Source organism: Baudoinia panamericana, assembly GCF_000338955.1.
Source record: "Baudoinia panamericana UAMH 10762 unplaced genomic scaffold BAUCOscaffold_12, whole genome shotgun sequence".
NCBI lineage: Eukaryota > Fungi > Ascomycota > Dothideomycetes > Mycosphaerellales > Teratosphaeriaceae > Baudoinia > Baudoinia panamericana.
Window position 1 is genome coordinate 965,777 of NW_006911268.1, and position 23,340 is coordinate 989,116.

General features: G+C 54.3%; 8 protein-coding genes across 8 annotated transcripts; 4 read left to right on the plus strand and 4 right to left on the minus strand.

Annotated features, from left to right (window-relative positions):
- Positions 1-523: 523 nt before the first annotated feature.
- On the plus strand, positions 524-1,473 carry BAUCODRAFT_271510 (uncharacterized protein). The gene is made up of 3 exons (XM_007682062.1): positions 524-594; positions 652-773; positions 825-1,473. The coding sequence occupies exon 3, from the start codon at positions 835-837 to the stop codon at positions 1,444-1,446; it is 612 nt and encodes a 203-aa protein (XP_007680252.1). The 5' UTR covers positions 524-594; positions 652-773; positions 825-834; the 3' UTR covers positions 1,447-1,473.
- BAUCODRAFT_37951 (uncharacterized protein) lies at positions 1,431-2,626 on the minus strand. Its single transcript, XM_007681671.1, has 2 exons — positions 2,445-2,626; positions 1,431-2,392 (listed from the first exon to the last, which is right to left on the minus strand). The coding sequence occupies exons 1-2, from the start codon at positions 2,516-2,518 to the stop codon at positions 1,501-1,503; spliced, it is 966 nt and encodes a 321-aa protein (XP_007679861.1). The 5' UTR covers positions 2,519-2,626; the 3' UTR covers positions 1,431-1,500.
- A 46-nt stretch (positions 2,627-2,672) lies between these two features.
- On the minus strand, positions 2,673-6,675 carry BAUCODRAFT_37952 (uncharacterized protein). Its single transcript, XM_007681672.1, has one exon. The coding sequence runs from the start codon at positions 6,645-6,647 to the stop codon at positions 2,781-2,783; it is 3,867 nt and encodes a 1,288-aa protein (XP_007679862.1). The 5' UTR covers positions 6,648-6,675; the 3' UTR covers positions 2,673-2,780.
- A 444-nt stretch (positions 6,676-7,119) lies between these two features.
- On the minus strand, positions 7,120-11,856 carry BAUCODRAFT_271026 (uncharacterized protein). The gene is made up of 2 exons (XM_007682063.1): positions 11,620-11,856; positions 7,120-11,526 (listed from the first exon to the last, which is right to left on the minus strand). Exon 2 carries the CDS (start codon positions 11,517-11,519, stop codon positions 7,593-7,595), a length of 3,927 nt encoding a protein of 1,308 aa, XP_007680253.1. The 5' UTR covers positions 11,520-11,526; positions 11,620-11,856; the 3' UTR covers positions 7,120-7,592.
- Positions 11,857-13,377: 1,521 nt separating this feature from the next.
- On the minus strand, positions 13,378-15,824 carry BAUCODRAFT_270580 (uncharacterized protein). Its single transcript, XM_007682064.1, has 3 exons — positions 15,507-15,824; positions 14,463-15,410; positions 13,378-14,406 (listed from the first exon to the last, which is right to left on the minus strand). Exons 1-3 carry the CDS (start codon positions 15,601-15,603, stop codon positions 13,757-13,759), a joined length of 1,695 nt encoding a protein of 564 aa, XP_007680254.1. The 5' UTR covers positions 15,604-15,824; the 3' UTR covers positions 13,378-13,756.
- A 527-nt stretch (positions 15,825-16,351) lies between these two features.
- BAUCODRAFT_151406 (uncharacterized protein) lies at positions 16,352-18,240 on the plus strand (the record flags this gene model as incomplete). Its single annotated transcript, XM_007682065.1, has 2 exons — positions 16,352-18,007; positions 18,061-18,240. 2 exons carry the CDS (start codon positions 16,352-16,354, stop codon positions 18,238-18,240), a joined length of 1,836 nt encoding a protein of 611 aa, XP_007680255.1.
- A 1,497-nt stretch (positions 18,241-19,737) lies between these two features.
- BAUCODRAFT_27328 (uncharacterized protein) lies at positions 19,738-20,277 on the plus strand (the record flags this gene model as incomplete). The annotated part of the gene is made up of 1 exon (XM_007681569.1): positions 19,738-20,277. One exon carries the CDS (start codon positions 19,738-19,740, stop codon positions 20,275-20,277), a length of 540 nt encoding a protein of 179 aa, XP_007679759.1.
- Positions 20,278-20,827: 550 nt separating this feature from the next.
- On the plus strand, positions 20,828-23,164 carry BAUCODRAFT_271525 (uncharacterized protein). The gene has a single exon (XM_007682066.1). The coding sequence runs from the start codon at positions 21,036-21,038 to the stop codon at positions 22,938-22,940; it is 1,905 nt and encodes a 634-aa protein (XP_007680256.1). The 5' UTR covers positions 20,828-21,035; the 3' UTR covers positions 22,941-23,164.
- The last annotated feature ends 176 nt before the right edge of the window (positions 23,165-23,340 follow it).

Consider the following 23,340-nt stretch of genomic DNA (forward strand, 5'->3'; position numbering starts at 1 on the left):
ACATCTTGCAGCTGTTGCAAGTACGTATGCCGCGGTCGCGCGCATGGAGGTCCTAGCGATGATGAGATATCGAAGCTTTGCAACGTATTTCGATCAGGAAGCTAGCTTTCGAATCCCCTCACCGTCGACTAGCGCATACCATGATAGGTCAACGTTGATTGGCAATAACTTCTTCCACACTCATGCTCTCTTCTTCCGTCTTGGCCTTCACATGGACGTGGCTTCGAGACTGGCTTATCTTGGTGAGACCTGCTTTGCCAGCGGCCGACGTACGAAACGAATGGACTCCGGCCGTCGCGGGCTCCAAGTAGCATACTGATACCCTCTCTTTCCGTCCATCCCGTATCACTCAGGAAATCACGGAGTGGCACCCGGCCGTATGCACATGGGTCCGATAGACGGTCTTTGGACATGCGAGCGCGAAGACACTCAATGCTGTGCCGAGAATGAATCGACGTATCATTGACCATTTAGTTCCCGTGCTTGCTGACTCCGACTGCCATTATGTGGCCGCCATTGCGGCATCACTCATCTTGCAGGCTTGTGGAAAATTGCCTCTGCTAAAAGCCTACAGGCTAGCTCCTGGCTGGTAATGTACTTCCTCAAACCTTCAGAACAAATCCACTAGATCTCTCCTAAGTCCTCAACAAGCCTAGCAGAGAGTAGAGAATACGCTAAGCCATCGGCTGCCTTACCACTCAGTGCTGCTATGGCGCAGCAGAGAAGCTTGAGCGCGGTTGATGGCAGTTCAGAAGGTCACTCGAAGAAACGAAGTACGGTCTTCCACAGCCGACTACGAAGGGCAGCTGCTGATCCTGAGACAGGTTAAACTTCATGAACACGGTTCCAATCGCAGTCGGTCTGGAGGCCATCAAGTCCGTGGTATCTAAGAACCTCCTCTGTGCTTGCTCGCCCCTTTTCGCCGCAGCAACCTCTGAGCGATGGGCCGGACGTCTCGACAAGATTGTACGCCTGGCCGAGGACGACCTGGACATATCTGCCATCTACCTGCAAACTCTCTACACCAATGACTTCGTGGTCCTGGAAAGGCCGGACGACAACATCAGTCTCCACGGAGATGAACACAGGTCATATCTCTTCCGGACCTATGTGATTGCAGACAATCTTGGCGATGTCAAGTCTTCGAACCCGGTCATAGGCGAAATCGTGAGGTTGCTGAAACTGACTTCGTGCTGGAATCCGAAGTCGGCGGGTGTTTTCGCCAAACATACCATCGAACCGGCTGACAAGCGGACCGCAGGGGTATCAGTTCTGTGCCCTGTCATAGTGGACCACTTTCGCATCCACGTTAGTGGTCGAAAGTTCAAGCAGCTGGCAAAGAGCGCGTTGCTGCAGCAGGTTTTTGTCGATCTTGCGTTCACCGGGTTAATGACATACGCACCTACGGGGTTTCAGGAGGCCGAGGCGAGAAGCTGGCACATGTAAGGTCGTACTACACCTCGCCAGCGCTCGTAAAATAACCAAGCAGCTTAATTGCTATCAGAATATAGCAAGCGAATTCGGGGGGCTAGCTACACCACCCGGCACATTGCATGGCTCACTTGTCAAGAAGAAGCTATACCGGCCTTCCTTCTTGCAATGCGCCGCGAGCGCCTCTAGATCAAACAGCTCACCAATCGGCATACCCCAGCCACCCAACATCACCTCATGTAATGCATAGTCCTTCTGCGTTGGCCATGCCTCAAAGCTGGGATGGTCACCACCAGCGGCACTGAAGTTCGACCACAGGAACTCCATCATCTCATCACTCTGCTCGACACCGGCGAAGGTGAGCGGCTGTTTGCCTCTCATGTCCTCGATTTCGGAGCGGGAGAGCTTGTTGTATGCATCCATATAGCCGGAGCGAATGAGCAAGATGTCTCCAAACTTGATCTCAGTGCCTTGATCCTTCCCCACTTGCTTGAGGTCTGCGCAGGAGATGCTGCTCGTCTCGAATGCAGTATGGTCGCGTCCTTGCTTTATGCGCCATTCGTGATAATCCAGCAGTATGCCCCGACCAACAATACCCTGCTTGCTCCACTCGCCGATGCCGTTCACGTTACTCTTCTCCACACCATTGGTGCCGTGAATGTGGTCCAATGTGACGCCATTGTAGAACTTGGCTTCCTTCTGGTAGCCAAAGTGTCTCAGGCCGTCCCATTGCGTGCTACTCTGAGTGTTGAATGTCCAGACATCGTCGTTGACTATCCGAGGCGGCTTCTGATAGACGTTCTTGTGGAATGCCTGCCGACCAAAGAAAGGAAGGTCCCCTTGAGCGTCAAGTGGCCAATCAAGACCAATCCTTACGCCAGTTTTAATCTCGCTTGACGCAGCTTTAACGACATCGTTCGTAAGGCGGTTAAGGGTGCCAAGTTGATCATCTTTGCCGTACCTACGAAGCTCAGTATGACTCCTATCACCAAGGTATCCTATACGTAACATACAAGCCCCAAGCGTTGTGGTGTGGACCTGACTTGTCAATAGGAAGCTCTGAGAATTTGGGAATCTTGTCCGCCATTGAGGGTTGAAAAGAAAAGAGAAATACAGACTTCCTACCTTGATGTCAAGCCTACAAGGTGCGGCCTAGCTTTTGCCCTTACACAAGAAGATGAGGTTGCGGAAGATGGAGTGGAGACGAGAAAGCTGGCCGATCTCGGGACAGTCGACGCCGAGGTGGAGTTGAGCTGTGACCTGGTTTTCTGGACTCACCAACCCACTGTGTTGGTGTACTTCATTGTCACTTGTTGCTATGTTTGTTACAGTTTCTGCGATCCTTTCGCCTACATATAAAGCGAGGCTGTAGCGCAGATGTCTCGCTTGATGAGCTCCTGACATGTCTGCATCTTCGTGAACAACGTAGGGTCGCCAATAATCCTCGCAGCGTTCTTCACTTCCCGACACGTCTCATCCAACCGTGTAATAACCCGTACAATTGTGCCCTCCAGTACGTCTGTCAGGTCCGTGATGCGGCTGAACGGCATGCCGCGAGCCCATTCGTACACCACCTCTACCAGACCGAAGCGTGGTCGACTCACGAAGTCGTTGGAGTCATCAGCCGAGAGTATAACTTGGTGGAGTGTCTGGTAATGATTGACCTTCTCCGAGATCTTGACGATGGTCTCTTGACCACGTTCAAGCGCCGGCGTCATGTTAGGCGTTGACTCCGTCTTCTCCTGGAAGACAAACGAGGATAACAGCGCAACGATCTCTTCCGGCTCGAACTCTGCAAGAACATTCTCCAGTACTAGCTCAGTGAGTACAAGCTCGTCCGCAGAGTGTATCTCGCACGCAACTTTGCCCTTCAGCTCAACCCGGGAGTTTTCGTCGATGAAACCAAGGTCTTTCAGTACGCTAATGCGTTGCTGGTAGTCGGGTAGAAGTTGCAGATTCTGGTCGGACATTAGTTGCCGGATAGAGTCGATCTGGTCCTTAATGACCCAGACATCGTGAGCCATGGCGTAGTGCTTGGGAAAGTCGGGGCAGTGGATGCAGTCGCGCCCTTGGGCTATATTGGCGGCTTCAGTGCGTTGATCCAAAAGCTGGCGGATTGACATCTCCTTAAGCCACTTGTAGTAGTCCAGCTCATTCCAAGTTGAAGAGGTCCAGGATGAGTAAGAGGCCAGAAGCTCGGCTTTTGCGCTAACCATAGCATTTGTATCCTTTCCGAGGAGAGCATTCACGTCGCACTGCAGATGACTGCCCGTAAGCGCCTCGATGTCTTCCAAGCGAATCATAGTGATTCGCAAATGCAAATCTTTCTCCGTCTGCGGGAGAGGAATGAAGCGCCTGCGGAAACGTGGAAGGTAAGGTAGGAAGTCTGCATTCTGCCGGGAACGCTTAGTACGATGGCAGACCTCCATGACGAGTAGATTTGCAGCTGGGCCACCTTTCGCGCCTTCGCGGAGTAAAACACCGGCGGTCCGAATGTCGTTCTCGCCTTTGAAGACGATCAGCCGCTTGGGCTGGAACATGCGCCGACCGACCGGAGTGGCAAGCATGGCAAGGTGTAGCTGCTTTGTAAGCATGTCATATTCTATACCGGCTTCGTGACAGCGTTCAATATCCTTGTCACAAGTATCACAAGGTTCGCGCTTGACTTTTGCAAGGTCGGCTTCGGAGAGCTTAATCTGCTTCTCATGCTCGGGCAACAGCGCTTGTGTAGCGTTCTCAGAGAAAGACCGCTTTATCATCTCCTCGATCTTCAGTGCTTCGACCCGCAGCAGATTGAGTATCATATTGTACGTCAGACGGAATTGCGATCGGAGTTTCGTTGGATCACCGAGCATCATTTGCCTCAAGCGAGCAGCAGGTGGCGCTTCGTCTGCGCCAGGGCTAACCAGGATAACATAGCCGACCGTGTCCAGACCTCTGCGACCCGCACGTCCAGCCATTTGAGTATACTCACCTGGCAGTAGGTCGCGGAACGCTTTATTATCGTACTTGCGGAAGCCAGAAAAGACTACTGTTCGTGTGGGCAAATTCAGGCCCATGGCGAACGTCTCAGTGGCGAACAGCACCTTAACCAGTGTCTTCGCAAACAGTATCTCGACGCACTCTTTAACGATTGGCAGAAGGCCACCATGGTGGACAGCAATACCTCTGCTGAGCAATTCGCGGATGCGCCGTATTTGAGGGAGCTGTCTATCGTCGGGCTTGAGGCGGGCTAGTGACTTCTCCAGTATCATGTGGATTGCGCTCCTCTCGCTTGCGGTGCAGAAGTCCAGATTGGCCAATGCATCAGCACTCTCTTCGCAGCGCTTCTTGGAAAAGATGAAGATACAGCACGGTAGGAGCTCCTCTTTCCTTAGATGTTGCACTAGGTGCACCCAGATGTTGCGGTCCTGCGCCGCTGTCGTTCTACCGCCGCCTCTGCCAGTACGAGCAATGTTACCTTGACCGCGGTTTGCAACTTGACCACGCCCTCGCTGCTGTGGGCCGCCGCGCTGGTTGGGCCCACCGCGTTGCTGCTGGCCCCTTCCACCTTGACCACGACCGCCGCGTCCTCCTCGGCCTGCTGCAACTGCTGCGTCCTCCTTCTCCTTCGCTTTCTGCTCGGCGGCTAGAACTTTGTCTCTGCCAGTCATGGCATCGTTAGCGTCCTTCCAGCCCTTCTCAATGAAGTTCTTGTTCGCATCGACGATCTTGAACATCTTTTTATCAGCCCAAAGGTAATGCTCAAGGGGCACCGGACGCTTAGGCGTGGAGATGACGTAAATGTCCTTCTTTTTTGTCCGTCCGACCCAGGAGGCGAATTCGTACGTGTTCGGCACCGTTGCAGAGAGGCAGATCAAGGTGACGTGCTCCGGGAGCATGATGATGACCTCTTCCCACACTACACCACGCTCGAGATCGTTTACATAGTGCACCTCATCGAAGATGACAAACTCCACATCACGGATGAGGTCCGCTCCACGGTAGAGCATGCTTCGGAGAATCTCCGTCGTCATAATGAGACAACTCGCTTCTGGCCGTATCTGCACGTCTCCGGTCAAGATGCCAACGTCGTCAAATGTGGTCCGAAAGTCCCGGAACTTTTGATTGCTGAGCGCTTTGATGGGCGAGGTGTAAATGGCCTTCGTCATATGCTTTGCGGCTAATGCGATGGCATACTCGGCGACCACAGTCTTTCCAGCCGACGTATGAGCGGCGACGAAGACTGAATCGCCGTTCTCAAGGTGGTAGACAGCTTCCTTCTGGAATGTGTCAAGCTCGAAAGGCCAAGTTCTCGCCATCTCCGGTACGAGCTCCTTGAAGTTGGAGATATCTCGGTTAATGTCCACCATGTGGGCCCACTCGCGGCCTCCATGCTTGTTACGCGCGATGGCCAGCGGACCGTGTGGTGCAAGGGCAGGGAACTCAATAGGTAGTAAGGCATCAACTTCCTCCTCAGCTTCCAGCTCGTCCCCTTCGTGATTCTCGCCGTTCGTGAGATCATTTTCAATGCCGTTCGCGAGCGCTTGAGGCTGGTCTGACGACTGCTGCAGCACGTCTTCTACCTCTTGGGCAGCTTCTTGATCTTGAACGGACTTCTCCGGGGCACGGAGTCCGCGGCTAAAGCCAGGTGGCACTTCAAGCAGGCCGCCTTCAGCGGCGAAGTCAATGACTCTGTCAAGCTTGTTGACCTTAGCGCCACCTGCTGCGTTCCGGCCCTGCTCAAGAAGTTCATCTTCGTACGCAGCGGTTGCCTCTACTGCATCTAGTCCGCCAGGTGCGAATGGGTAGAAGCCTGCGGCACCTCTGACAAAGTCCGCACGGTTAGCCGGCTTTCTCAGCAAAGATGTTGAGTTCTTCGCAGTTGCGCTGTTGGCGGGTACAGTGACTTCTCTGTAGCCAGTAACGCGCCCTTCCAGGCCTTCCCGTGTGAAGCGAATAATAGTCCGTGTTTGCGTCGGAGCTAGCGAGAAAAGCTCATTGTAATTCGTATTGACCTCCCATCGTTGCTGAAGTCGATCTAGCCACTGTGGACTGAACGATGTCGAGGGTGTCAGGAAATTGGTCTCAAGCTTCGCCTTCACATCCTCGGGCGACTTGCGGATGCGTTTGCGCGGCTTAAACTGGTCGAGAACGTCATCAATGTTAACGTCAAGACCAGCGGTGGACGCGGATAGCTTCTCGAAGGCTTCATCTAGCCCGCCATTGCTGGCCATATTCGCGTCGCAACCAGCTGTTTATTGCATCCTTTTGCTCTGACTGTAAGTGGTGCTCATCAAGGCTCTAGTTATGTGGAGCAGAATCGGGTGCCTTGTTGCCTCACACCCAACGACACCTCGTCCTCGTTTAATCCAGCTATTCTAATGCATGCATCGTGGCGTTCTTTCGAATGGCAGAAGGATGTTCAATAAGACGCGCAACAGCTTATCTACCACTCGTCCATGTCAACATGCTTTGCCGAAAAGTTCGAACGTTCCGTCAATTGTGGATGGAATGCCGAGCACGAAAACCAGCCCGGGTTCATCTCCACTGCCTTGTAGTTGTTTAAGGTCCAACCATCTACAGCCACGCAACATAACTATCACGTCGTGTGTCACCAACTGATAGTCCGCCGACACTGTCAGCTCACGAAGGACTGCCTTAGCAACCCGGTGTCGGCGTGTCGCTGCTCGCGCTGCGATCACTTAACCGCCCAATGACCGCCTACATGCTGACCACAAAGACAATGCAGAGGACAATGCCTTCTAGGAGGATTCGAACTTCTTAGCTGCGTTGAAAAAGACACAGCCCAAAAGGAAGAGGTGATTGTCGCAGCAAGCGGTTCGCGAATGGCCTGGATGTGGTTGATTCGTGCAAGCTTTAGGGTATTACATTAGGAACCATAGTCGCATCTGCTTACAATATGTACATTGCGAACAGTAGATGCTACAAGTAGTGCTATTCCTACAGGCTGCCTACGCTATGCTTGATCGCCGACTGCTGCCCCGAACCGTGTATGTGGCCGTTCAAAACGTACTTTTACATGACAGCCATACCAGCAAGCAAAACACCTGAAATGGTATCGCAAAGTATGTATGAGAATAGAAAACCACGTGATAATGGAAGTTCGGGTGCTTGCGCCGCGTCATCTCGTATACTATTCAATCGTGCCGACGGCTCGTTCAAAACATGCCCCCCTCGACCACAACGCGGTTTTGTGGTAGCGGTGACCGCTCGATGCGCTCAGGCGATGTCGGCGCCTGTCGCAGTGCGTACTGCGGCAGAGACGGGCTGCTCTGGTTCTCGAAAGCCTGCTGAACAGCTTGGTAAGGTGCAGTGAAACCAGGTCTAAAGCCACGAGGACCGCGCACGACTTCAAACTCCGGCTCCGGCGGCGTTCTCATCCACGGATCCGGAGTCTTTGATCGGCCGTAATTGCTGTAGTTCTTCGCGGCCTGGCTCATCGTATCCTCCGTACGGGTCCGGGTAAAGAGCTTACGATTGCTTTTCCGCTTCGGAAGCGCCGGTACCGCTGGTATCTCGTCCATGCCGTTTTTCAGTGAAGCACCTGCCGGAAGTGCGACAGTGTCCACGGTAGAGGTCATCGAGATGAGGGTAGGCTCGGAGATTGTTGCCTTGGAAACCGTCCGTTTGCGTAGCATGCCTTGTCGGGTTTGGATGAAGTTCATGTTCGGCGGCGGACTGATCATATTGGGAGGTGGAAAATGTGCTCCGATCGGAGTGTTTGCGCCAGAGTGTGGCGGCGTGAAATTCTGCATGGTGGGTGAAACAGCCGGTGGGGTGCGTATGGAGCCAGCTCCTATGCTGTAGATGTTCGGCGAGAGCGTCGTAGGCGTTGGTATCGCAGGCGCTAAGCGCTGTGGCTGCGGCGGGATGTGGCCCGGTGTCTTCGCGTCAAAGTACCCGGTTGCTCCGGCAGCACGGCTGTTGCTCCTGGCTCGGGGTTGGCCCTCAAACTGGGTATGCACGGTGTCGGGTGATGAGCGTGGTGTAAGCTCGTGAGGAATGAGTGGCGAAATGTCAGGCACAGACGCAGCGCTGGAGCCGGTACCCTCAACCATTGCTTTTTCCAACTCATCGCGATACTGGCCAGGTCTGCTTCGGGAACGGCCATGAGTCAACTCGGAATTTGACCGACTGCGGTTCCTGCTTTCTTGGGACGGAGTTGGTGATTGCCCATTGAGCCTGCTTGCATCACTTTCTCCACGGGCTCGAATCTTCTCCAGATCACTCTCTGCTCGATGCAGCTGGCTGCCAGGGATAGGCGGCGGCTTCGAATCGGAGTCCTGGCGAGGCCTATTGAACTCAAAGCTGAACCCACTCCTCTCATACTGCGAAGGGAGCGTATTGGTGCTCGTATTATTGCCAAGACCAAGCATCTTCAAAGCCTTGCCCGGAATCGGCATCACCGACTCTCTGCTCGACTTCGCGCGTAGCATGCCGAGAGCCTTGTTGAAGGTACCATTAGCGCTCCGGGCGGGACTAACGCCTCTGCTGCCGTTGGCCTCTCGCTCGTAGAGACTCTTCATGTTCTCACGGATGGCATTACTGCGTGCCGCAAGCTCGTTTGCGAAAGCCTCGCGTTCCTGCTGTGTGGCAGTGCTTGCGTCGCGAGTGTGCTGCTTTCGCAGCTCTTGCTGCCAAGGTGACGCAGAGGGCGGGTCGGACTCCGGATACATCTCAGATGTACGCTCTTGCTGCGCCGTCTGGAGTGAGGGCGATGTCGAGGTGAGGTGCAATCGAGGGCGAGCACCCTCGACATGCGATTGCCGGTCCCATCCGCTTTGACCGCCATATGCGTTCTCGAAATCGTCGAGATCCCAAGGGTTCGAGTTCGCATACGTTGACTCGACGCGAGAGTCTGAATCTAGCCTGCTGCTGCTACGTACAGGCTCGTGAGAAGCCTCCAAGCTTTGACCCTGCAATCGCGGTTCTGGCAGCTCTGGAGGATCTTCAACAGCGGGACTCTCCTCTGGAAATATAGATGACTGATTGCTCTTCTGCCGGAGATGGTGGACCATGCCTGTGAGTGGTTCCAGATTGCTTGGGCCAAGAGTGGGAGAATCCAGAATATCAGGCTTGACAGGCGGGGGCAGTGGGTCGCTCCGCGTCGTTGTTGGTGACGGACGCAAAGGCTCCGGATGGAGCTTCTCCTCTTCCTCCTCGTCCTCTTCTGCAAGACTAGGCTTCGAAGTGTGTCCGCGCGTGGCCGGGTGCTCTGATACCGCTGGGAGCGCTGTCGGTTGCCATCGGCTTGACGGCAGGCCGAAGTTGAACTCGGTTTGGATGTGGTGCGGTTGGTGGCGCGACTCCTCCTCTACATCTTCCTCGTCCTCGTCATCGCTTGCGCTAATGTTGCCAAAGAAGGTGCGATGCGTATCATATTGCTGAGCTCCTGCCGAAGCTGGTGCTTGAGCTGGTGTGTTTTGAGAGACATTGAACGCCTTTGCAGACTCTTGCGTTTTCGATGCTGACCTTGACCGCGGTTGAATCGATGGAACCGAGCCGCTGCGCTCACGGTCTGTCTGCTCAAACCGTCCAGCGTGCTCTGGAAAAGACGTATTCGAGGCACTCCGCTCACGGTCAGCTTGCTCATAGCGGTTAAAGCGCTGATGGAAGGCACTTTGTGCGCCTAGATCTTTACGCATTCCTGACTTAGACTGCGAACGCTGAAGCTGCTGTTGTCGCTCCATGTACTGTTGTTCATCAAACGACTGCTTGGGCTTATTGAAAACGCCCATGGCGGTCGCCTTGCCACGGTCGGCAGGCTCAAGCGCCTGCGTCATTTCTTCCGGAAACTCCACTCCTTGCGGGCTCACTGGCGACTGTGGAACGCCCGTCAGCGGGCTGCCTTGAGCAGAGCTCGGTTTGCGGATCAGGCCCAAGGTGTTGAGCGGAGTCATGAGAGGTGGATCGTTCAAAGCGTACACTTGCTGCGACTTCGGCTCGGTGAGGTTGCCGGTGCTTTTAACACTGTACAATCCGGGCGCCGCTCTCACTGATCGCTGACGGTGTAGAGAGTTGAGCCGCGACAAGGCAGACGTTTGCTGCTCGTGAATGTGCTCATTCAGGCCTTGCTCGTACAGTCGCCGGGTCTTAGTATCGGACCTCTTCAGGCTGGGCATGGTTAGTGTAGCCGCTGGTTGCTGAGCTGTGACAGGCGCAGCTTGAATCGGCGGTGAAGGTGTACTTGCGACTGGTTGCGATGTGATAGACGTTGCTGCGGTCGATGATCGAGCTTCTGAATGTGCTGTGGAAGACGCCGTGGACCGCTTCTTTTCCGATAGCGACAGCGACAGCGAATGCGTCAAGTCTTTTGCCGAATCATTCGGTGTAGGCACTTCAGTGTCTTCCTGCTCAATGACCTCGGGTTGGTCCAAGCCAAAGTCAAATGTTGGCTCGTCTTCAGGACGCCAGTCTCCAGCAACTTCTCGCTCCTTGCGATACCTTTGGAACGCAGACATTCCGATGTCATCTTCGTAGAGTACTCTGCCGAGCTTGGTAGTCGACGATGAGCCGCTCTGCGGGATCTTGTAGATCTTCTGCCGGCCGCCAAATAGTACATTACCTTCGCCGGGTCTTGAACGGCTCATTACGCTGCCGCCATGTGAAGCCTCATTCTCGCTAGCCCAGCCTTCTTCGGAGCCGAGAGAGTCCTGCCGTGCGGCGGCAAAGGGTCGCCTTGTCGAGCTGTTGATTGAAGCAACCTCAGCAATGTCGTTCAGTCCGTTCGATCCAAATCCAAAGTCCATCAACCGTGACCGTCGCCAAGGCTGCAGCACACTATCGTCGGCAGCCTTTCCAAGGATCGAATTAGGATCGTCTTGTTCACGAAGCATGCTGAAACGGGCAGAGAGGTTCGGCATGAGTAGACTTGTTCGGAAGTTTTCACTTGCAGGAAGTGCAGCTGCGATGTTGAGCTCCGGTCTGGCCTCCGCCGCTCTTCTGTTCTTCATCCATCTCATAGTTCCGCTTTTCTTAAGACCAGGCGATCTTGGCGGCGGTGGTGGCGTGTTCGCGGTCCCGAAACTATCGGTGTTGGTGTTGAGGGGCTCAGGCCCCTTCTTGTTGGAGAAGATCTTCTTCATGGTGAGTCTGAAAAGGTTAGCAGTCGCTCTCTTGTCGCGCGCAGGCGGACTGCTGGTTGACGCCATTGCGCAGCAGGTGGATGTAGTGGACATGACATACTATTTGCAGCCGGCGCGAGATTCCAAGGAAGGTGCGCTATTTATCCGAGCTTCCTGCTGTGAATGCGCGAAGTCCTTCACCTTTACTCAACCTCACTTCACGTTCGATGTGCGTTTGAGGGATACCGTTTGCCGACAGGCGCAGCCTCGAGACAGCGCAAGATCGCCTATCTCCCTCCTAGCAATCGTTCTCCGAGTGTCGTAGAATCAGAATCCAGCATTGCCAATGGTGTCGTGGACCGTTCGACCAGGATCCCGCAGCTGACACGGCAGCTGAACGAAAGCGGTGCTGTACGTTCGCGGACGATGCGACGGTTGGTATAGAGTGCTTGCGGGAGCGCATGCAGGAACCCGATGACCGACCTCGATCTTGCAGCCTTGGGGATGCAAGGAGCTTCAAATCGATAACAGCTTCGTCCGTTCTCTGTTGTTGGATTCTTCGCCTCGCGTAACAATGTTGTCGCTTCGCGTCCGTCCTACGCTCATACAAGAGCGTTGGAGAAAAGGACGGAAGAGGTTGTGCGCGGGCGTGCTACGCCGGTGTACTTCCAACGCTTCAGGAGATGAGCATGGGGGAGCAGGTGCAAGGACGGCAAAGGGCACGCTTGGGCGTTAGCTGCTCGCCGCCATTGGTGCCCCAGCACGGGCTGCCGGCGGCTTAGAGCACAGGCGGCACCCGCATGCAGGGATCTCGTGCGACATTGCATCCACACCAATTTCGCCATGGTGCCGGGTTGGTCGCTATGGTGGAGGGCAGTGGCCACAACTTGCACCATACCTGGTCAAATGGATCATGGCTAAAGCCCAACAGTCGCCGCATAACGCGCTGTACTATGTTCTTATTATCTAGATCATGATACGCTTCGTTAGCGACTTGTTTCGTCCATTTCAGAAGTCTCGTTTCATGTTAGAGCTTTTATGCAGGTACCGAACTATCTAAAGGAACAAGCTTCACTTTAGTGCTGTCTCCTATCGATAGCGCGGAAACTGCTTCGACGAACGAGTACTGTAGCCCTATAGCATCTTCATCCTATCTCCATCGCACGATACTTTACCGATGGTAGCTTGACGATCCCAGCTATAGTCTACAAGCGTACCGTTGCCCGACGCTTCATCGACGCTGATTATGCTCTTCGTTCTTGTGTGATACAAGCTCGTCAGTCTCTGACAACGCGGCGAGCAGATCCGCAGCTGGCTTGTATTTCAAGCCTCGGAACTTGGAAGCATTGACGAGCGGTCGTCCACCTGTCGGCAAATGATCGTCGGTCACATGGCTGCACAGAAGGGGGACCGTTGAGTCAAAATGTGTAATCGGCCAAGGTAGGCAGCCCCTGAGATGAAGCGGGACGGGGAGCAAACGCCATTCACATCGAGCATTCATTCCGGGTGCACTTCCGGCGTCAGGCTAGACATCGGTCTGGCGGACAGATCTTGACAATCAACGGCTGTTTTGGGGAACGTTCGATCAAAGGGAACTTGCGGGCTCAACTCCGTTGGCTTACTACCGTGCATACCTTGCTGCATCGTGGTGCGCTGTGTTTGACCAGTTGCAGCCAGTAAGGCAGACTCTGGCCTTGTACGTCGAAAGGCCGCTACGACAATAAGTGCAAGTTCTTCGCTCGCCACACAAACGCTCGTGCTCATGGCGCAGACCTCATAATCTGCCACAATATATCCTTTCAATTGGTGGAGTCGCAGGGCTGCCTAACTGCTCTGCAGCGTCGCTCAAGCACAAAACTAAGCGTTGCTGCATTGTTTTGAACGGCTGTTGATCCATCGATGTCGATCGTACCAAGATGAGCTTGCAATGTCTTGCAAGCAGCAGAAGTATCGCATCATGAACGACTCGTACCGCTATCGCGTGCGGCAATTAGTACCGAGCCAGGGCTCCGTTACCAGGTTACCCGGCCGTTGATCTTCATTAACACTCGCCCTCCAAGATCCTAGCACGCGTCGCGTGTGATGGTCGTGTTCATGGTGACCACAATGTGCGCCACGCTCTCATGGTGCAAGTTCGAAAGAGCCTTCCCGTCTCAGTCATCGCCCTGGTCGCGTGATGTTCCCGTCAGGTCAACCAATTCCCCGTTGCCGTCTCAATGCGTCATGTTATGCAGATCTCATCTATGCTGACTCTAGTCCTACAATTCATCCTTCGCTGGCGCAGGTTTCCCCTCACCTCCGATTCCGCAAACAGCCGGCGTACCAACCTCCATCCTATACACACACTTCTCCTCCTCCATAATCTTCCAGATCTCATTCTCCTCCGCACAAGCCAATACCACCATGGTGCTCCGATTCGGCCCATTCCAGCAATGCTGGCCATTCTCGTGCTTCATCGCCACCCTTTCGCCAGAACCGAGACCTTTGCCGTTCGGCGGCACGTCTTCGTCAACGACAATCGTTTCGAGCCGAACAAAGTTGCCCATGTTGGTATGCGCGCCGCCCTTCTTCGGCATCTGAGTTGTCTTGTCTAGGAAGCAAAGTTCGTACGTATACTCGCCGGAATCTGTTGAGACACATTGGCCTTTCATTGCACGGAAGACGTCGTCGAGGCCAAAGTCCTTTTCGAGGTCTTCTTGGTGCTCACGGTGAGACTTGTGCAGGCCGTCGAGATCCTTCTTGGCGGAGCTGACACGATTTTTTGCATCCGTGACGCCCTTGCTTTCGCCCGTGGACGGAGCGGTGCCGGCGAGGATGCCGGAGTCGATCATCCAAAGGCGCAAGTCACGCAGCTTCTGGTCCAGCCACGTGCGGAGAGAAGAGGGTAAGTAGGCTTCGAAAGCGTACACTGAGCGTTTGTGTCAGTATTCGAATTCAGCCAACATTCTCACGTGAACGACTTACAAACTTCCGTGTCCGACTCCTCGTCGTCACTCTCATATTCCTCCCAGTCCAGGCCGTTCTCTTTGTCCGACTTGGTAAAGGCATCCAAGTCACGGTCGTGGGCCGCATCGGGCTCCGGACCTTTGTCGCGAGCGGCGTAGTCTTCCCATGCTCGGACAGCACGCTTGACGCCTTCGTCGTTGAAGTTGGGGTTGTACTCTTCTTTGAACGTGGACAGAATGCCCTCGAGCTCTTGTAGCCTGCTCCGGCTCGAGTCACGCTCAGATTTCACCCGCGTAAGAGCATTCCGGAGCTCTTCCGTCCGCTGCTTTGCCAAACCAACGAGCACACCCATCTTCCCCATCTCCTTGTCAGCACTGGCACGGACAACCTTGCCTTTCTCCTTTCGCTCAATCTCCGTCAATTCGCTCTCCAGCTGTCTGACCTTGAGCTCACCACCTTCAATCTCAGTGCCTAGACTCTGTATGCGATCTTCGACCTGCTTCCTCAGCCTGCCTGCCTCAGCAACAAGCTCCTTACGCTTCCTGCCCGCATTGCCGAGACTTTTCTGCCTAGCTTCGCCCTGCTTCCGCCATTCCTTCCCGAGCGCCTGACACTTGTCTTCACACTTGGTGCCGCCCACATGGTCCCACTCCTCGCTGCCATCGCAGCAAACATCGTAGTCGCAGACGCCATCGTTCACATGCTCGAATGGGACGTAGGAGGGAACGTGGCCTTTGTTCTTGCAGTAGAACCCAGGCAATGCCAGTGTTGTGTTGACACCGGCGTTGGACTGATGCGCAAGGGTGTGCGGCGAGAGGGGCGACAGGTACGAACATGCGGAAGTACCTGGCTCGTCGGATCCATCTGGGCAGTCGCAGTAGTCGTCGTTGACCTGAGATATAGAGAGGCTTATCGAGGGGTTGGAGATGCAAGTGAAGGAAGTGGCATCCTTGTAAAACTTGGCGACTATGGAAGAGCATTAGTGAGGTCGTGCATATATTGGTAGACACAGCTTCGGCTGTTTAATGCTCCTAAGCGGATGCTGCAGGTTGGTCTTCTTACATTCTGGTCCCACCCCTCGTGGCCTACCACCCTCCGAGCCTACTACATAGGGGATTGCAGCACAGTTGAGACATAGCAGCACCGCCAGCGTTCTCATGGTTGTTGATGTGGCATTGAGACGAACAGAAGGGTAGACAACAATCCAATGGCCCTATATGCAGGGTGTACCTTCCCGACCTGGTGAAATCGTTAGTCAGCCGTCTCCACTTAGCTTTCTCCTTGCCATGATATGTGGACGAAATGCATTACACCAACACCTCAACACACTCGGTGAGCAATTTACTACGGCCTCATCTGGAGCAACAAGAACAGCACACTGGACAGATCGGAACATGGACACTCCCGTATCACCACTCTGTTACTTTGGCGGCCGGGGCGAGGCCTCGAGCTCGTTATCCGGAGCCAACCGACGCCGCCAAGGATTGTACTCCCTGCCGGCAGCTCAATGCGGTCAGCGCATAGACTTGGCAAGTGAACGCAGAGCTGTATTGAGTCAGTCAGTTCTCCGTTGCGCAGCCGAGAGCTAGTTAAGCCATGAACCGGTGAAGATACAGTGGCCTGACAAGATTGCTTGATTCGGCTTCGTGGTGCTTGGCGATACAAAACTTTGAGGGAGCATGCAGCACTACCGACAGACCTTACCTTGTTGAGTTCGAGTGCTCCGTGAGACAGCCCGGAACGCCATCATTGCTCGTGGCTGACCAGACTTGTCATCCGTCTCCGTTTGGCTCAAGCTCTTTTAGTGCCCTCAAAGCCTATACAGGTAGGTTCCGTCAAGTCTTCCCTTAAACTGTTGACCCACCATTCTTCCCTATCTTCCAACAATTGCAAGGCACGTACAGGAAATGGCGATGCCACCGCTTCCCCCCGGCTGGCAGTGGGACTTTGACGCTGCCTCGCAGCGATGGTGCTTTCTGCACGTTAGTACGGGTCACAAGCAAACAAATTTTCCAAATGCCGGAGACGAACAACAGGCAAACTTCGCAGCAGCACCCAGCGAAGAATTCTATCTATTGCAAGGTCAGCAACCTCTGCATGGCCAAGTCACTGCGACTACCACTGTAGTCACCTCTCAGCCGACCAAAAGCGATGATGACCTGACCGACTTCGCCCGCGTAACAGCGGCTATGGCATCTGTATCAATGGGCGTTGCTCCAGAATCCACGGTTCTCCAAGTCCATGCACCCAGCCCTGTCGCAATTGACATGCCAATGCCACGAGAGGCGGCGAAGTTGGCGCAGACGGACGCGCCGCCGTTACCGGTTGCTACGCCAGCAACAAGCACGGCGTCCCCTTGTCCATCGCCACTCGGTGCTCAGACACTACATTCAACCGAGCAGCAAGTCTTTTACCCTGCGCCTGCAGCAGCACCATCGGTCTTCATGCATCGAACCCAGCCCGTGTGGTCAGATCACGCAGCGTCAAGTGCACATTCATCTGCTACAGCACCAAACCCTCCGGCTGGCGATAGAATGCCCAAGACTGATTCTGCAGTGTCTTTCCAGCCAGCCGATACTTCTAGCTCGCCGGTGCTTTATCCCGTACAGAGCACGCCACAGTTGCAGCAAGTCCAGTACCAACACCGACCTGATATCCACAGTGTCGCCAGTGCTCCGCAAGTCATGCAGAGCTTCCAGCCACCGCCGACACCGTCTGAGGCTGCGGATCAAGGCCAAGGAACAACTGACAAAGATTCCAAGATGAAGAAGATGTCGAAAGGGTTCGGTAAGTGGGTGAAGGAGCATCCAAAGATGGCTATCGGCGGCGCTGCGCTTGTTGAGGTCGCCGGCCTGGCAATGGGTGTTGATCCGCTCAGAGATGCGGCGACGACTTACAGCCACATGCAAAATCACAAGGCGAAGAAGGCCGCACAGCAGCATGCAGGAACGAGTCAGCAAGGTGTGCCGATGGCTGCACCACAGCATCCAAATGCCGCTCGAGTCGGCCCAACTCAGCCTGGACATCAGCAAATGAGTGCCACGGGAGCTGGGCAGTCGCCCAGCTTTCAATCACCGCAGAACGTTCCGCAGCCACCGCTAAGTTTTCAACAGCCAGCTCCGTCATACAAGCAAACAGCTCAGTCATACCAGCAATCAGCTCAACCATATCAGTTGCCACCGCAGCAGTATCAACCGCACCCGCAACAATATCCACAGACGCAGCAGTACCCACAGCCGCCGCAAATATATCAGCAAACATACCAACTACCGGCCTCACATCAGTATGCACAAGCACAACAGACACAGAACTTCTTGCAACAGCTGGGTGCTCAGCAAGCGTACCAGCAGCAACAGCAGCACGCCTTCATCCTCAACGCCCAAGCACAGGCCTATCAAACCATCTTCGGTACATCAGGCGTGCCTCCGGCTCAACCGCAATCGGTACACGGTCAACGTGGATCGGTGGTGGGAGGAATTATGGGAGGAGGCTTTGGAAAGAAGGTCGCTGGCGCTGTGGCAGGCGCCGTTAGTGCGGGAGCGTTGGGTGGCTTGGTATCAGGCGTAAGACAGACGCTCGCTACCAAGATGCGCATTGCGTGCTAATTGTTATATAGGCACTCGCCGGCGGTAGTACGCCCGCAAACTATTCAGCCGCCGCAGCAGATCAGCTAATGTTCAGTCAAGCTGCAACCAGCGTAGCGTCAGAAGGCGAGTATAATTCAATGGAGCTGATTGATGGAATACACTACAAGCGGCCTGGAGAGGCTGGCTACGCTGGGTCAGAGTTCATTTGAGCTCATCATCTGCCACAGGATCAACCAGACTTGAGTTCTAGAAATTGTACACGCTCGAAATGAAAGCAACCGCACAATCAGGTGATATAGGCGGTAGATGTGCATTTGTCGGCAATGTCTTCTCACTGCATGTCTAAATCTAATCGCGACACTAGCGTATATGTATGCAGGAGTCTGCAAGTGCTATATGAGCTGCGCTGCCGAGCCTGGGCAACACCTTCTGGACCTTCAAGGACACGGCACATTTGCCACTACCGGTTTCTATAGGTGCCTATATAGGGTATCTCCGGTCTTGCATGTATTGGTGAATGCCACTACTGACGAGGTTCACATAGGTGTGGCAGGTACCGTGAGTAGCAGATTTACATAGATCAACAGGAACAGCCTTTCGATCGTTACGGAAAGATCTGCGTTAATCTGCAGGAGATAAACTCAACGCTTCGAGGAGCGCTTTCCACTCATGGAGAGGTCTTGGTGACTAGCGAAATCAACGTTGCACCATTGCACCACGAGACAGTAATGCCGTGTGATAGCGGGGAAACCAAGGTGACGAGGGACTGAGGGGACGTGGGTGGGATACAGTATTCGCCACCAGGACTTTCTTGGTTCGAGACGCTCGCCATAATAGACAGTGAGGGCCTGAGCGAACGCATGACCATGCTCATCAGCCTCAAGCATCTGACTTTTTGACCATGAGAACGCAGCGTCACTGGCTGTCGCCATGTCTCTCCAGCTGGCGCCGAAGTTGCGCGGTGTCTGCACCTGCGTCACTTGGCAACTGTTACCCCACGAGAAGGCGTTGCGCAGCCTCCACCTTGGCGTCACTCTGTCGCCGTCGCCGTGGGAGGCGAGGCCACTCCGGACTTGTTGTCGCTGCTTCACGGCAACGGTTGTGGCTTTGTTCAACGAAGTGTTGGAGGCTGGTCGACAGCTGGTGTCGAGCGAAATGACTGGCTGGCGTTGGCTACCGTCAGCTTACTTGAGACTGCGACGACGAAACACGCAACTTCCCCTGCCACGCAATCAGAGCGCTTGCCCTGCAAAACAATCGTGAGCGAACCGGAGCCGAATGATTGCAGGCCTGCGGCGTTCCTGCGCCCCCTCGGACCTGACCACTTACGCAGGCGGCCACAGTCGGCGAGACGGTCTTCGTACGCCCCGGCTGCCGCTGGCCGATGTTTCAGAGCGGCAAGACTGGAGATCAGCAGTCCTTCTCACCTGGCTAGGCCTCATCGGGCATCGACATGCATGCGTGGCGCTTACCAGCACGCCTCGAACTGCCTTAGGCTTGGCAGGCTTACGCGGTGCCTGCACCACTGAGGAGAGGCTGCAAGTCTGGCGACGCCGACTGCCCGACATGAGACATGTCTGCTGTTTGACTATAAGGAAGACTTTCCCTTACCCTCGTAAGGCCTAAGGATCCTCTTCAAGACCAGCGACTTTACTATTTAGAAGACTTGACCTAACATACATCGGAAAGCAAGGAATCACACAAACATGATCGACGAAATCCAACAACGCGATATCGCCATTGAGCTCGTCCAAGCTCTCGTCTTCAGGCAAGATGAGCGTGTTGCGGATCTTTGCCGCCAACATGTCAACTACTCCGCTTTCCTGAGCCCCGAGAGAATGCCAGCACTTGACGACTTGGCGGACTCGCCTATTATGCGAATGAAGCAGCTCGTCGGCTTAAATGAAGAAGGTCGTGCCGCTCACGGTTGGTCACCGATCTCGAACACAACGCTCGACGAGCTTCTCGAGACAAGACAAAATGCGTACGGCACTGCCATCATGTGTCAACAACGCATCATGGGCATCATGCAGCGTGAGAACGTTTGCGCTGTCCGCTTCCAAGAGATCAACCGCACAGGTGCACTGGACAAGACGTCGGTTATGCGGCTGCACTTCAACGGCGAGAAGGTCGACGCTATCGACGAGTACGTGGACGCACGTAGGAGCTTCGGCTTTGAGCGTGCTGTCGGCGCAGATCCCTATGGTTCGGCTCCGTCGTCACCTTCCTCGTGCTTTTCAGTGTGATCAGATCGACCATTGATTGGCCATTTGTGGATGGCATACAAAAGAACAATTCGAACAGTCAATATCGACGCCAACATCGACAACCGAGCAGTGTATCCATGCAAAGAAGAGCACATGCCACAGCTCGATCGTGAGCACAAGCTGCTCAGCTCGAATACGGCACCAATGATATCAGAATCAGATATCTACTCAAGGTGGAGAGTGACTATCACGGCTTAGCTAAGTCGTTAGCCAGCTGGCGGTTAGACGAGCAGTGTCGCAGCTCCATCGAGCCGCTACTCCCAGCCGGAGACCGAAACCACGGGCGAGTATTGCGAACATGGATATGGTTACGGAGGAGACGGAACACCGCTTGCTGCAGGCCAGCCTGCGCATGAACACAATGTTAGCATGCTGGCACGCTGGCGCTTGGCGCGATCCCGCCGCGATGGGATGATGTGATGGGACAAGGGATAACAGGCTGCTCTGGGAAGCTGGCAACGTTTATGTATGAAGCATTGTGATTCCGTAGCATGATCATGAACCTGTGCTCTGCAAATCTGTCCCACTTCCCTTCCGTTCAAACACATGCCTCTTGTGAACGCCGAACTCCGTGATACTTCCTTATCTGCTCGGTTTCTGCGGCTAACCTAAGTCTCCTCTCTCCACCAACAACAACGGTGTGTTTAGCGGTTTTAAGTAGTAACGTTCCCTCTGCCTCGTAAGTCTGGTTTGGGTGCCTTTTCCATTGTGTACATCTCTTCATCTCATCGTGCACCATGGTACCCAAGCTCTACTTGACGAACCTGCTCACGCTCTTCTCTGTGGCAGCCGCTGGCTTTCCTCCAAAGCCTGAAGGGATCACCACTCTGAAGTCCAAATTTCACGACGGTATCATTATCTCATACAAGGAACCTGGCATATGTGAGACAACGCCTGGGGTCCGTTCTTTCGCAGGTTACATCCATCTCCCACCCAACGCGCTTAATGAGAGCCATGAGCACAATCTTTACCCGATCAATACCTTCTTCTGGTTCTTCGAAGCCCGCAAAGATCCTAGCCATGCTCCACTGACCATTTGGCTTAATGGCGGACCCGGAGGCAGCAGTCTGATGGGTGCATTAGTCGAGAATGGGCCTTGCTTTGTAGGAAACGACTCGAATTCGACATATTTGAATCCGTGGAGCTGGAACAATGAAGTCAACATGTTGTATATTGACCAGCCGAACCAGGTCGGTTTCTCTTACGACACGCTTACCAACGTTACCGCTCACCTGACGAGGGAGCGCTTCGAGGGTTGGAAGTATGAGCCAACTTCGTTCTTGGACGACGTGCCTGAAGGTAACCTGACCTTCATGACCGGGACCACGGGCAGCATGAACACGACGTACACAGCTAACTCCACGCACCATGCCGCCGTTGCAATCTGGCACTTCGCACAAACATGGTTCACGGAATTCCCGTATTACAAGCCTGCTGACGAGCAAATCAGCTTGTTTACTGAGTCTTACGGAGGCCATTATGGTCCAGCGTTCGTCTCGTACTTCATGCACCAGAATGCACTGATTGAGAATGGGACGCTTACAGGCCCCGGCGTGCACTATCTACGTATGAATACTCTTGGAATAGTCAATGGCTGCATTGATATGATCGAACAAGTCTGGAGTCACGCTACTTTCGCCGTGAACAACACATACGGCATCAAGGTTTTCACTGATGCCGAGTACTATCGCTCGATGTACGAGCTGACACGCGAAGACGGTATCGTTGACCGCATAAAAGCCTGCCGGCGCAAGCAGCGGGAGCTTGATCGGCACGGATACGGAGATATTGATGAGGTCGACAAGTATTGTCTGGCTGCAATGGGTGCTGGCCAGAATGCCACTTCAGACATCTACATTTCGAGACGAAAGGCGGGCTGGTTCGACATCACACATCCCGCGGCCGATCCCTTCCCGCCCTTGTATAATATGGGCTTCCTGAATCAGCATTGGGTGCAGAAGGCACTTGGTGTGCCTGTCAACTTCACCTTTGCATCGTCAGCCGTGTATCAAGCCTTCGCCATGACCGGAGACCATGCGAAGAGAGGCTTTGTCGACGACATCGCGTACATCCTCGACCACGGCGTGAAAGTTGCATTGCTGTATGGAGATCGTGACTACGCTTGTAATTGGGTTCAGGGCGAAGCCACTTCGTTGAAGATTCCGTGGGCTTCGCAGAAGGAATTTGCAACTGCGGGCTATACTCCCTTGGTGATTTCGCCGGTGCATTCGGGTGGTTTGACTAGGCAGTACGGTAACCTATCGTTCACGCGAGTGTACCAAGCCGGTCACCTTGTTCCGTCGTACCAGCCAGAGACGGCGTATACGATCTTCATGCGCGCTTTAACAGGCAAAGACATTGCAACGGGCACCGTTGACATCCAGGCAGTTGCTGCGAGAGGTGAGCAGCACGCCACTGCAGGCCTGGACAATACTTGGTGGATGCGAAGCGATTTGTTACCGACGACACCAAGAGAGTGCTATATCTGGGACACAGAGAAGTGTAGTGAGGAGGAGCAGGACTGGCTGTTTGAGGGATCGGCTATCGTAAAGGACTGGATCGTAGTTGGGCGCAAGAATGTTGACAAACCGTCGCACAGCCTTAACGACAACGCAGAGCAGTTGCTTGTAGCGGATTGGTAACTTGCAACGACTACCGCGGCAGAGACACAGGAGAGCTAGGCCGGTCTCGAAAGACCGTGGCTGGTACTATTGTCCACTCACGCTTCGGTTCTGTTTCCTTTCTGGTGACGGGCCGGGGTTCTAGTAGAATCTGATCGCTAGAGTAACGTCGGTTCATACCGCGGTTGGTGTTAACAATATGCGGTAGAACGTTGTGTTCGATGGGCTTCCTGCTGGTTCAATCACACGGCTACTCCAGCGTAACGAGTAGTCCATAAGATGCGGCTATATCGATATTGCCGGTACCGACAATGACCGCTGATGGCGCTAAGCACCCAAGCTGGTCATCCTCCATCGGTAATTACTTACCATTGTGTTCCAAGCGAATTCGGCCGCTCGAGGAGGGTTGTTGAAGGAGCTT

What these genes read in the sequence shown, in the direction of transcription:
- BAUCODRAFT_37951 (XM_007681671.1), bottom strand. Translation starts at nt 2,518, where the DNA reads ATGGCGGACAAGATTCCCAAATTCTCAGAGCTTCCTATTGACAAGTCA. An exon ending in CACCACAACGCTTGGGGCTT is followed by an intron (nt 2,393 to 2,444) that starts GTATGTTACGTA and finishes TGAGCTTCGTAG; the next exon opens with GTACGGCAAAGATGATCAAC.
- BAUCODRAFT_271026 (XM_007682063.1), bottom strand. Translation starts at nt 11,519, where the DNA reads ATGAAGAAGATCTTCTCCAACAAGAAGGGGCCTGAGCCCCTCAACACC.
- BAUCODRAFT_271510 (XM_007682062.1), top strand. Translation starts at nt 835, where the DNA reads ATGAACACGGTTCCAATCGCAGTCGGTCTGGAGGCCATCAAGTCCGTG.
- BAUCODRAFT_37952 (XM_007681672.1), bottom strand. Translation starts at nt 6,647, where the DNA reads ATGGCCAGCAATGGCGGGCTAGATGAAGCCTTCGAGAAGCTATCCGCG.
- BAUCODRAFT_270580 (XM_007682064.1), bottom strand. Translation starts at nt 15,603, where the DNA reads ATGAGAACGCTGGCGGTGCTGCTATGTCTCAACTGTGCTGCAATCCCC. An exon ending in ACGAGGGGTGGGACCAGAAT is followed by an intron (nt 15,411 to 15,506) that starts GTAAGAAGACCA and finishes GCTCTTCCATAG; the next exon opens with TCGCCAAGTTTTACAAGGAT. An exon ending in GGAGTCGGACACGGAAGTTT is followed by an intron (nt 14,407 to 14,462) that starts GTAAGTCGTTCA and finishes ACAAACGCTCAG; the next exon opens with TGTACGCTTTCGAAGCCTAC.
- BAUCODRAFT_271525 (XM_007682066.1), top strand. Translation starts at nt 21,036, where the DNA reads ATGGTACCCAAGCTCTACTTGACGAACCTGCTCACGCTCTTCTCTGTG.